The sequence below is a fragment of the Nilaparvata lugens genome, chromosome 9 (assembly GCF_014356525.2).
Source record: "Nilaparvata lugens isolate BPH chromosome 9, ASM1435652v1, whole genome shotgun sequence".
Taxonomy (NCBI): Eukaryota; Metazoa; Arthropoda; class Insecta; order Hemiptera; family Delphacidae; genus Nilaparvata; species Nilaparvata lugens.
Genome location: NC_052512.1, coordinates 39,711,861 through 39,724,616, shown reverse-complemented (window position 1 = coordinate 39,724,616; position 12,756 = coordinate 39,711,861). Strand labels below are relative to the sequence as shown.

General features: G+C 32.4%; 1 protein-coding gene across 1 annotated transcript in view; it reads right to left on the bottom strand.

The window, feature by feature from the left end:
- The window catches only part of LOC120353141, a 76,333-nt gene that overhangs the window by 16,602 nt on the left and 46,975 nt on the right, over positions 1–12,756 (bottom strand). The window contains exon 3 of the mRNA XM_039435856.1: positions 2,105–2,295. Coding sequence (XP_039291790.1) covers positions 2,105–2,290 — 186 coding nt within the window. The 5' untranslated portion in view covers positions 2,291–2,295. The remainder of the gene's footprint in view (positions 1–2,104; positions 2,296–12,756) is intronic.

The window sequence follows — 12,756 nt, the reverse complement described above, 5'->3', positions numbered from 1 at the left end:
TGTATGACAGAAAAGGACAGCAACAGTATTGTCAGGGCGGCACCTAGTCGCGTACCCCTATAGTGTGGTCCACGTTATAATGGCAGTGGATAAAGATAGAAGAATAGCGATGCCGATTCTTCGCATCAATTAATTATATTTCTACACCATCAAAAACATAATTGTCATCGTTGTGAACCTAGAAAAGGATATAGTACCACCGGCTTTGTCGAATGATAGATTGATTGATTGATTGATTGATTGAGTACTTTATTTATGTAGATTACAATATATACTGGCTTATACACTTATATACAATAGCTTACAATACAGCTAAATTATAGATGAATTTACATAATATAGACTAAGAAAATAATTATTGAACTGTATATGATATGAAAAAGCAATTTGTAATATAATAATAATTATATTGTAATGCATCTACATAAATTGGCGGAGCTTTGGACATATCAATGTCCATTCTTTGGAAAGAATATTAAAAATATCCTCCCCATTAACTCTCTACCAAAAGGATAATAGGAAAATAGACAAGGACAGCAAAACCAAAGTTGATCAAATACGTTCATTATAACGTGGACCTCACTATGGTATCTAAGATGAATATTTAGATGAATGAGATGAATAGACCTTGTTGAATATTGGTCTACTCTAGAGAAGGGTATCGAAAGACTAAACATCGATGTTTTGAACATCGATGTTTTTTCTCCTGAACATCGATAAGTGAAAAACATCGAACAGTAAACATCGATGTTTTTAAACATTGATGTTTAAAACATTGACGTGTTGCCGTACATTTTACAAAAGATTATTATATCCTTAGAGTAACTCAGATAGTGAAATAAATATCCTTTTTCATGTACATGTAAAAGAAAGGGACAGAGCTTTTAAAAAGTAGTTAACAATAAAGGAATATTATTGATTGGCAGCAACGAAACTGAAAGTTAATAAATTGTTTGTAGTTGTAGGTAATCAGACTCTATGTTATCAATGGAGATTGATATTTAATCGAATATAAAAAAGAAAATCCAATGATCTAAAATATTGTTTTATAGATTTGAATATTTGTTTAGTATAAGAGAAATTAAGACGGTATTATTATTTTGTCCAAATCTCGAAATACTTAAAAATACAAAAAAAAAACTGAAGTGACTACAATTTTATCTGGAGCTATTGTTTCAATATTTTAACTGTTACTAACTGGAATTACAGCAATTTTAGACTTGGTATTCAAGTAAAAGTCTTTCAAATAATTGAAGTAAGGTTGTGACTAGAAAGATACATCAACTCTATTATAGTTCACAAGATTTGTCATCTTCATAGTTGAGTCAGAAACCTCTCGGGATATCCTCGAAGATTCTGTCTTGGGATTTCATCCTAAGCTAATTTTAGCAATCATTGTTACTCATAATCGTATTCATTCATTACCTGATAGTTTTATCTAGGAAATGAGAATGAATAGAGGTGTTTTTTTATGGCTATCTACACTCCATACTATACGAGGACCTCTATTCCAGAGCTAGATTAATAATTGGTATTAAACGTATGTTGAGGAAAGCACGGTATATAGAAGAAGACGGTAGGTGTCACGCGCATGTTCGTACTGAATTTCCGGTGTCGCTGACGTCATTTTATATCCAATCACCTGTTTTTAACAAAAAAGTTTCGTAAATTGCCAATAGGTGTTGAAAGCCTCGGTTGGTGGCGGTGACGCAATCTAGCTGGCTGGCCACTGCGCACACATTTCATGACCCCCTACCGTTTTCATCTAAATACCGTGGAGGAAAGCACTTGTAATAAGAAAAACTCTTTCTTCCTAAGGAACGAAAAATCCGACCTCTTATTCAATTATAAATAGGCATCTAACCTTGACAAGGGCCACAGTTTATGTAAATCTTCAAGAGTATCCAACAGTCTCACATAAAAATACAGAGAGCCTGATTGAAAAATTCCTTTTTGTTGGGAAAAACATCGAATAACCGATGTCTGGGTAAAACCATCGATAAGTGAAAAACATCGAACAGTAAACATCGATGAAAAACATCGATGTCTGATGTTGAAACATCGTATCGATGTATGTATCGATACCCATCCCTACTCTACTCACATTATATTCGAACTCCGTGTAATCTTTCTCGACATCATTCTTATTAGGAGGTGCTCTATACTTTGGATAATCAGTGTAGGCATTTCGTACAGGTCTATCGAAACTAGGCGCATCATCGGCGGAAACTTGGTAGCTAGCCAAGCTGATAACCACCAGCAATGCGCTTAAGCTTGCCAATCGCAGCATTTTGCCTGCAACAAATAACAAAGTTGTAATGGCAACAAATAACAAATAATAAAGTTGTAATTGCAACAAATAACAAATAATAAAGTTGTAATTGCAACAAATAGCATGCGCCATGCGCCATATGAATAAAGTTGATCATTTGCTTATACTTCTAAAATATGGAGCATTTGCTGCATTTTCACTTTCCTTGCCCTATTAAGGGTAAGTATTACCTATAACCTATAAGGTTAAAGTATCAAGTTGATTTGAAAAAGTATCAAGTTAATTTGAGAAAGTATCAAGTTAATTTGAGAAAGTATCAAGTTGATTTGAGAAAGTATCAAGTTAATTTGAGAAAGTATCAAGTTAATTTGAGAAAGTATCAAGTTAATTTGAGAAAGTATCAAGTTGATTTGAGAAAGTATCAAGTTAATTTGAGAAAGTATCAAGTTAATTTGAGAAAGTATTTCCGGTGAAATACAAAAATCCAAACATCTAAACATCTGAACATCTAAACATACTAGTAGTTCTGTGAACAGTAGACCTCACGTAGTATTCTCATCCACTATTACCTGATTGAAACTATAGACCTTATGGAAATACAGCAATAGACTGGCTTTTCCACACATCTGTGTAATCACTTGTCAGCTGATTTATGATGGATAATTCTATAGTCTGATTTTTACTCTAATATTGGCGTATGGAGGAGGCTCCTCTTTCCTTTTATATTATCCTTGAAATGCAAAATTTCCAAATACCTCGTATATACGTCGACGCGCAATTAAAAAAGGAACATACCTGTCAAATTTCATGAAAATCTATTACCGTGTTTCGCCGTAAAGGCGCCACATATAAACATTTAAACACTTTAACATTAAGAGAATTGCCAAACCGTCGACTTCAATCTTAGACCTCACTTCGCTCGGTCAATGAATAGAGTTTTAGGTTAGTTGAGTTTAGAATTTTGAAATAATAGCGGGAAAAAGTGTCATCTCTATAGAGTTTTGGTTAGTTGAGTTTAGAATTTTGAAATAATAGCGTGAAAAAGTGTCATCTCTATAGAGTTTTGGTTAGTTGTGTTTAGAATTTTGAAATAATAGCGGGAAAAATGTCATCTCTATAGAGTTTTGGTTAGTTGAGTTTAGAATTTTGAAATAATAGCGGGAAAAAGTGTCATCTCTATAGAGTTTTGGTTAGTTGTGTTTAGAATTTTGAAATAATAGCGGGAAAAAATGTCATCTCTATAAGAGATGGAAGATAGAAGAGAGAGATAGAGAGATAGAAGAGCATTTATGTATGAATGTTATGAATTTTATTATAATTTCTTCTTTCGTGATAATTTTTTTATGAGCGAAGCTCGGTCCCTGATATTAGTTATTAACTTTTGTTAGGAAAATTCTTGATTGGATAGAACATTTCTGTATGAATGTTATTATAATTTCTTCTTTCGTAATAAATGTTTTATGTGTTTGTACTCCAGAGCGAAGCTCGGTTCCCGATATTTATACAAGAAGTTGTGAAGAGAGGTCATTTTCATTTTGGGGGCTTTCGCGAATTTTCTTGGAGTGGATCGTAAGGTGTTAAAATTGTGTTTTTCCTGAGATCATTCCCTTTGTTATTGAAGTTATTGATAATTTTTTGAACTCTGAAAATCGCCTCTCTGGTTAAGTGAGCTATAATTTTGGTTTAGATTGATTCAGCAATTCATTCTTGCAGATTACATTATAAATACCGGCTTACACTTATATAATTTTAATAGTGACAATACAGCAGAGTCTCCGATGATTCAACATAATATAAACTGGAATAATGAAAGCTATTAAACTATTATCTAATTAAAGAACTCATTTAAGGAGAATTCAAGAACTCATCTGAAATCTTATAATTTGGGCTTTATTATTTTATTTGAGCTAGAATGGTCTGTGTGTTAAGGCGCGTACAGATATACGCGCCGCGAACATGAGCAATTCACTTTTAATCAGCTGATTATATCTGTAGTTTTACAGAAACGGTATGATACAGATATAAAAAGCTTAGCATCAGCTGATTAAAAGTGAATTGCTCATGTTCGCGGCGCGTGAATCTGTTAGCACCTCTATGGACTAGGCGCTACGGGCTATAGTGAGGTCCACGTTATAATGACAGTGGATAAAGATAGAAGAACAGTGTTGCCTTGCCTCTGCATTAATTAATTATATTTATACATTGCCAAAAACAGATTTTGCATCGTTGCGGAGCTGTAAAAGAATAGTAATACATTCTTTGTCGAATGATAGACAAGGATAGCAACATCAAAGTTCATCAATTACTATCATTATAACGTGGACCTCACTATAGTTCATGTTTATATAATACAGTAGCTCGAGCAGCAGCAGATAATGGTTTCTGTTTCTCATCAATATTATTCTTTCTCAGATAAGTATCAAAAAAAATATTGTACGGTATAGTATATTCCGCACCTAGAGCAGAAAATGAGATTTTTCCGACTCGAAATCGGTTTTCAAGTCCGAGGCCGTAGGCCGAGGACAAGAAAAGATTGAGAGCTGGAAAAACATTTTTGCTCGTGGTGCGAACGCTATTTTTCGCCACACACAAAAATAAACAATATTCATATATGAGAATAGTTGTTTACTAAGCACTTCCGAAAGCAGAAGTGGAAGGTGATAGCTCTAGCAAATCTGAAGTAATCTGAATATCAGGAAATCGTCCAAGTATTTTTATTTTTTATTCTGATTTGTCTAAATAACCTAAAAGATGATGTTCAATTATGTGGGAGGTTGAGTTAATACTTTTTTATTCTCTCAAATGACAATAAGATGATATTATTATAAATGTTTTAATTATTGAATAATGAACACAAATAATGAAAAGTTTTTTGATCAGCTGTATTTTGATCACCTTTCTTAGTTCCATGTTAGCGGCTGGAAAGGATACTCTTTCCGGCCTAGGCCGGAAAGAAACCTGTTCTGACGTCAGACGAGAGTCGTCTGCAAACAATGTCTTTCAGATCTAGGTAGGGACTGGAAAACAGCTGCTTTCTGTGCAGTGTGGCAAAAACGTATTTACCGAATTCGTATGATAATTCTGCCCTCAATTACGTTTCGGGCAAAAACAATCATACTTATGCGGTAAATTATCGTTACCGGACTAACGTAAAGTACTTGAACTGTACATGATTTGGGAAAAAGCAATACAGAAATTACTTTAAGATAGTATTGTTTTGTATCTAGATAAATATTGGCGGTGCTTCAAACATATCAATGTCTATTCTTTGGAAGAATACTCAGTATATAATTCCCAGTAACTCTCTACTAAAATGTTTATTCAACTGCGGATTCATCTACCAATGAAAAATTTTGTAGAAGTTTTAAAACGTTTGAAAAGTTGTTGAGAGCAAAACATTAGATAAATAAAATAATACAACTATGGAAGTATACTCAGTATATCCATAGAGAAACAATAGCGTAAGTAGATATCCCATGGTATAGGGAATTCAGGTCGCAACTTTTACTGTTATCTCAAGCCGATTACTGTCGATTATTGTCAATTTTTACTGTTTCGTTGGGGTGATGGTGTATGAACGGCACAATTTGAGAGACTACCAGCGTCATACAGCTGCATAGGAAAGAACTACATGAACTATCGGCTTGGGATAACAGTAAAAGTTGCGACATAAACGCCCTATACCATGGGATATCTACTTATGCTATCGTTTCTCTATGGTATATCTTTCCCAGTAAGTCTATACCAGAATGTTAATTCAACTGTGGATTCATCTACTAATGAAAAATTTTGTAGAAGTTTTTATTTGAAAAGTTGTTGAGAGCAAAACATTAGATAAATAAAATAATGCAATAATGGGAGTAGATTTAAATTGAAATTATTGATGATTGGAATAGAGTAGGCTAATAGTAGATGAGGTGTAACTTCCAGAAATATACAGCAATAATTAAGTGGAAATTTGAAACATGAGTTTAGATATACAATTCATTCTTAGGGTTTATATGTTTGTATTGATGAGATAATAGAGAAAAATATTTCACTCAAATCTCTACAAATTGGAAATTTTTTAGTGATTTTGCAAAATTTCGAGCCAGAAAAGAAACACAACTTCACTATTAGCACAGCTGTTTTTTACATAATATAGACTAAGAGAATAATCATCATGAACGGCACAATTTGAGAGACTACCAGCGTCACACAGCTGCATAGGAAAGAACTACATGAACTATCGGCTTGGGATAACAGTAAAAGTTGCGACATAAACGCCCTATACCATGGGATATCTACTTATGCTATCGTTTCTCTATGGTATATCTTTCCCAGTAAGTCTCTACCAGAATGTTAATTCAACTGCGGATTCATCTACTAATGAAAAATTCTGTAGAAGTTTTTATTTGAAAAGTTGTTGAGAGCAAAACATTAGATAAAAAAAATAATGCAATAATGGGAGTAGATTTAAATTGAAATTATTGATGATTGGAATAGAGTAGGCTAATAGTAGATGAGGTGTAACACGGTATTTAGATGAAAACGGTAGGGGTCATGAAATGTATGCGCAGTGGCCAGCCAGCTAGATTACGTCATCGCCACCAACCGAGGTTTTCAACACCTATTGGCAATTTATAAAACTTATTTGTTGAAACCAGATGATTGTATATAAAATGACGTCAGCGACACCGGAAATTCAGCACAAACATGCGCGTGACACTTACCGTCTTCTTCTATATACCGTGAGGTGTAACTTCCAGAAATATACAGCAATAATTAAGTGGAAATTTGAAACATGAGTTTAGATATACAATTTATTCTTAGGGTTTATATGTTTGCATTGATGAGATAATAGAGAAAAATATTTCACTCAAATCTCTACAAATTGGAAATTTTTTAGTGATTTTGCAAAATTTCGAGCCAGAAAAGAAACACAACTTCACTATTAGCACAGCTGTTTTTTACATAATATAGACTAAGAGAATAATCATCATTGAACTGTATATGATATGAAAAAATCAATTTGGAATAACTATAGATAATATTGTAATGCATCTACATAAATTGGCGGAGCTTTGGACATATCAATGTCCATTCTTCGGAAAGAATACTCAAAATATCCTTCCCAGTAAGGATTTATTTGTAAATGAAAATTGATAAAGTAATATAATTATGTAAGTAAATAAAATCAAATCATTGATTATTAAAAAGGAGTAGGCTGAAAGTAGATCAGGGTAATCAACTTTCAGTAATATACAGCAGTATGCAGTGGAGAATTAAAATAACATGACTTTATATAATATATATACAATTTATTCTATAACGGGTTTATAGATTTGTATTGGTGGGATGAGTGAAGGATGGATGTCATGTGATGCTCTATGGCTGGACAGTTTCAGCCATTTGTTCCAAAATATATATTTTCAGTCAGGATGAAGCTCGCTCGGCTCTAGATGGACCTGATAGAAACGAGAAGGAATTTTGTGAAAATAGTAATTCGATGATTGGGTATCCTTAGAGTACTTTCTCCGGTTCTAGTATGTGAAGCATCTATCCTCCTACCTTCAGGAAAAAATTTGAAATCAACTCTAAAATAGTTTGGATTTCCGTATTTCAAGATATCTTCAGCAAGCTTGACTATTCGAGAAAGTCTTTGCTCGGGAAGCTTCAATGTTGAACTGGTAATGTGGGCTATAGTGAGGTCCACGTTATAATGGCAGTGGATAAAAATAGGAAAATAGCGATGCTGAGATGCTGATTCTCTGAATTAATTAATCATATTTCTACACTGTCAAAAACATAATTGGTACCGTTGTGGACCTAGAAAAGGATAGTACCACCGGCTTTGTCGAATGATAGAAAGGAATAGCATAACCAAAGTTGATCAAATGATAGAAAGGAATAGCAAAACCAAAGTTGATCAAATACTATAATTATGTAAGTAAATAAAATCAAATCATTGATTTTTTAAAAAGGAGTAGGCTGAAAGTAGATCAGGGTAATCAACTTTCAGTAATATACAGCAGTATGCAGTGGAGAATTAAAATAACATGACTTTATATAATATATATACAATTTATTCTTAGGGTTTATATGTTTGCATTGATGAGATAATAGAGAAAAATATTTCACTCAAATCTCTACAAATTGGAAATTTTTTAGTGATTTTGCAAAATTTCGAGCCAGAAAAGAAACACAACTTCACTATTAGCACAGCTGTTTTTTACATAATATAGACTAAGAGAATAATCATCATTGAACTGTATATGATATGAAAAAATCAATTTGGAATAACTATAGATAATATTGTAATGCATCTACATAAATTGGCGGAGCTTTGGACATATCAATGTCCATTCTTCGGAAAGAATACTCAAAATATCCTTCCCAGTAAGGATTTATTTGTAAATGAAAATTGATAAAGTAATATAATTATGTAAGTAAATAAAATCAAATCATTGATTATTAAAAAGGAGTAGGCTGAAAGTAGATCAGGGTAATCAACTTTCAGTAATATACAGCAGTATGCAGTGGAGAATTAAAATAACATGACTTTATATAATATATATACAATTTATTCTATAACGGGTTTATAGATTTGTATTGGTGGGATGAGTGAAGGATGGATGTCATGTGATTGCTCTATGGCTGGACAGTTTCAGCCATTTGTTCCAAAATATATATTTTCAGTCAGGATGAAGCTCGCTCGGCTCTAGATGGACCTGATAGAAACGAGAAGGAATTTTGTGAAAATAGTAATTCGATGATTGGGTATCCTTAGAGTACTTTCTCCGGTTCTAGTATGTGAAGCATCTATCCTCCTACCTTCAGGAAAAAATTGAAATCAACTCTAAAATAGTTTGGATTTCCGTATTTCAAGATATCTTCAGCAAGCTTGACTATTCGAGAAAGTCTTTGCTCGGGAAGCTTCAATGTGAACTGGTAATGTGGGCTATAGTGAGGTCCACGTTATAATGGCAGTGGATAAAAATAGGAAAATAGCGATGCTGAGATGCTGATTCTCTGAATTAATTAATCATATTTCTACACTGTCAAAAACATAATTGGTACCGTTGTGGACCTAGAAAAGGATAGTACCACCGGCTTTGTCGAATGATAGAAAGGAATAGCATAACCAAAGTTGATCAAATGATAGAAAGGAATAGCAAAACCAAAGTTGATCAAATACTATAATTATGTAAGTAAATAAAATCAAATCATTGATTTTTTAAAAAGGAGTAGGCTGAAAGTAGATAACGGTAATCAACTTTCAGTAATATACAGCAGTATGCAGTGGATATTATGCAGTGTCATTATAAGGTGGACTTCACTATAGGGTGATATGATCATGGCGTTGAAGAGAGTAGACGAAAATAGGCAATAATTTCGACAACGCTGTAGTTTATCTTTCAGAGTGACATGAATGTGGAAATATAAGAGATTGATAAATAGGATAATTTGATGGGTAGAGCTAGAAGAGAACGTTGGCGCATAGAAAAACCGATCAAAAAAGAGTTAAGGGTGTTTTATCAGAGGTTTAAATCTTGGAAATTTTCAAATTTTGAGCTATTCGAGAGTAAAAATTTCTAGATTGTATAGATCGAAAAACTGGAGATTTCAAATTGTATGACATTTTCATAGAAACTCAATCCTGTTAAAGCTATTTGAATATAATGGCGTTTTTCTAATATCATTTGGTCTATATGAATTTTGCAAAATTTGAAGATATGAGTTAAATCATAGAGAAACAATAGCGTAAGTAGATATCCCATGGTATAGGGCGTTTATGTCGCAACTTTTACTGTTATCCCAAGCCGATTACTGTTGATTTTTACTGTTTTGACCGGGTAGGAGTGTATGAACGGCACAATATGAGAGACTACCAGCGTCACACAGCTGCATAGGAAAGAACTATGTGAACTATCGGCTTGGGATAACAGTAAAAGTTGCGACATAAACCATGGAATATCTACTTATGCTATTGTTTCTCTATGGTTGAATCATGAACAAGAGACGTCATTGATACAAGACTTTAAAAGCAATACCTAGAATGATAGAGATGAAGAATACATCGAAAAACCACTAAAAATTTGGAGATTCCATGTTAAAAATTGGAATTTTCTAAACTGTCTTCCTCCCATCCAATAAAGCTTATAGATTCGAATGCTTGTTGAAAAAGTTTTTGAGGATCCACCCCTGGGACTCCATCTTAGGAAAAGGGTTGTTTTCCGTAAATCATGGAATAAAAATGTTTTTTTTGTGGAAAGGTTACAGGTTTCTAATTAAGAGGTTGAAATTAACACTTTGCACAGAGATATTGTGGAATTTCTTCATATTAAGGTGAAATAGAAAATAGCAATTGGAAGGTACCGGGTTCGATTCCCGGGCTGGCAACTAATTTTTGGATAGTAGTTCTCATCGAATTTTCATCTAGCTGTTAACCCTGTTGTCAATGTCTGCTGTAGCAGAAGACTTCGGGGTGATTTGCAGCATTTATTTAGGATTTTCGTTGAATAATAATTATGACAAAATACAAAACTGACAAAATTGACAAAATTCCACAAAATTTTGTGGAATTGACGACAACATCTTTCCATTCCACCCTAATAAGAGGGCGAACTTAAAGCTTTGAAGACGGAATGCTGCAAAAATTAAGTATCTCGAATGGAAATGGGGCCTACAGGATATGGGGTGAGAAAGGGATGAATCTCAATATAGATTATTTTTGAGAAAAGTTTCAACATAGAAATTCAATGTATTATTCAATTCTAACATTTAACAATCAATGTTGAGAAGCAAAATTGAATATTGTTGAGAATATAATTGAATAATATCCAGGATATGGGGTGAGAAAGGGATGAATCTCAATATAGATTATTTTTGAGAAAAGTTTCAACATAGAAATTCAATGTATTATTCAATTCCTAACATTTAACAATCAATGTTGAGAAGCAAAATTGAATATTTGTTGAGAATATAATTGAATAATATCCAGGATATGGGGTGAGAAAGGGATGAATCTCAATATAGATTATTTTTGAGAAAAGTTTCAACATAGAAATTCAATGTATTATTCAATTCCTAACATTTAACAATCAATGTTGAGAAGCAAAATTGAATATTTGTTGAGAATATAATTGAATAATATCCAGGATATGGGGTGAGAAAGGGATGAATCTCAATATAGATTATTTTTGAGAAAAGTTTCAACATAGAAATTCAATGTATTATCAATTCCTAACATTTAACAATCAATGTTGAGAAGCAAAATTGAATATTTGTTGAGAATATAATTGAATAATATCCAGGATATGGGGTGAGAAAGGGATGAATCTCAATATAGATTATTTTTGAGAAAAGTTTCAACATAGAAATTCAATGTATTATTCAATTCCTAACATTTAACAATCAATGTTGAGAAACAAAATAAATATTGAGAAAGAGCCTCAAAACGTGTATGGGGGAAAATCATCAAATAAAACTTTTTGCGGCAGAATTCAAAGATTGATAGATTGAGTACTTCATTTATGTAGATTACAAGATATACTGGCTTTTACACTTATATGCAATAGCTTACAATACAGCAAAATTATAGATGAATTTACATAATGTAGACTAAGAAAATAATTATTGAACTGCATATGATATAAAAAGCAATTGGTAATAGCTATAGATAGGCTAATATTGTTATGCATCTACATAAATTGGCGGAGCTTTGGACCTATCAATGTCCATTCTAAGGAAACAATATTCAAAGTATCCTTCATACTAAGTCTCTACCAAACGTTAATTTCATTAATTCAACTGAGGATTTATTTGTAAATGGAAATATTGTAAAAGTTTTAATAATTATGGAGATTTGAGAGAAAAAAAAACTGAAAATTTATAAAGTAAAATAATTATACAGGTAAATGAGATCAAATAGTAAATTATGATTCAACTGTAAATTGCTAATAGTGAGTAGGTTTTTGATTTTGTATTTAAATTTTTCAAATAAGTGCAATATTTCGCAAGTTTTTAATTTGTGATACTCATTCTGTGATTCATTTTGAATATAACATCAACCTTCAAAATTTTCAACTCATTATTCCTGGACTGAAAATCAAGTGATGAAGCAGTGTGTGATTACATAACCTTATCTTTTGAACAAAAATAACATTTTATAACAATTTTTGGAGAGAAATAGTACAGGCTCAGCCTAGTTTTTCCTCCGATGTCATAATTGTATTATTTTATGATTATAGTGTTTTATACAATAAAAAAAATGAAAATAAATCAATGACAATATCAAATCAAAGACAGAGAGTCGAAGAACTCCTTAGGACATTTCTTGGTATTTTTTCAAATTATAAAGGTAGATTTAATACCTTGTAGACGGGGTCCTAGTGAAATCAAGTTTCTCAAATCAAAATAAGGCTCCCAGGATACAATATATATATATATATACAATAGCTTACAATACAGCAAAATTATAGATGAATTTACATAATATAGAC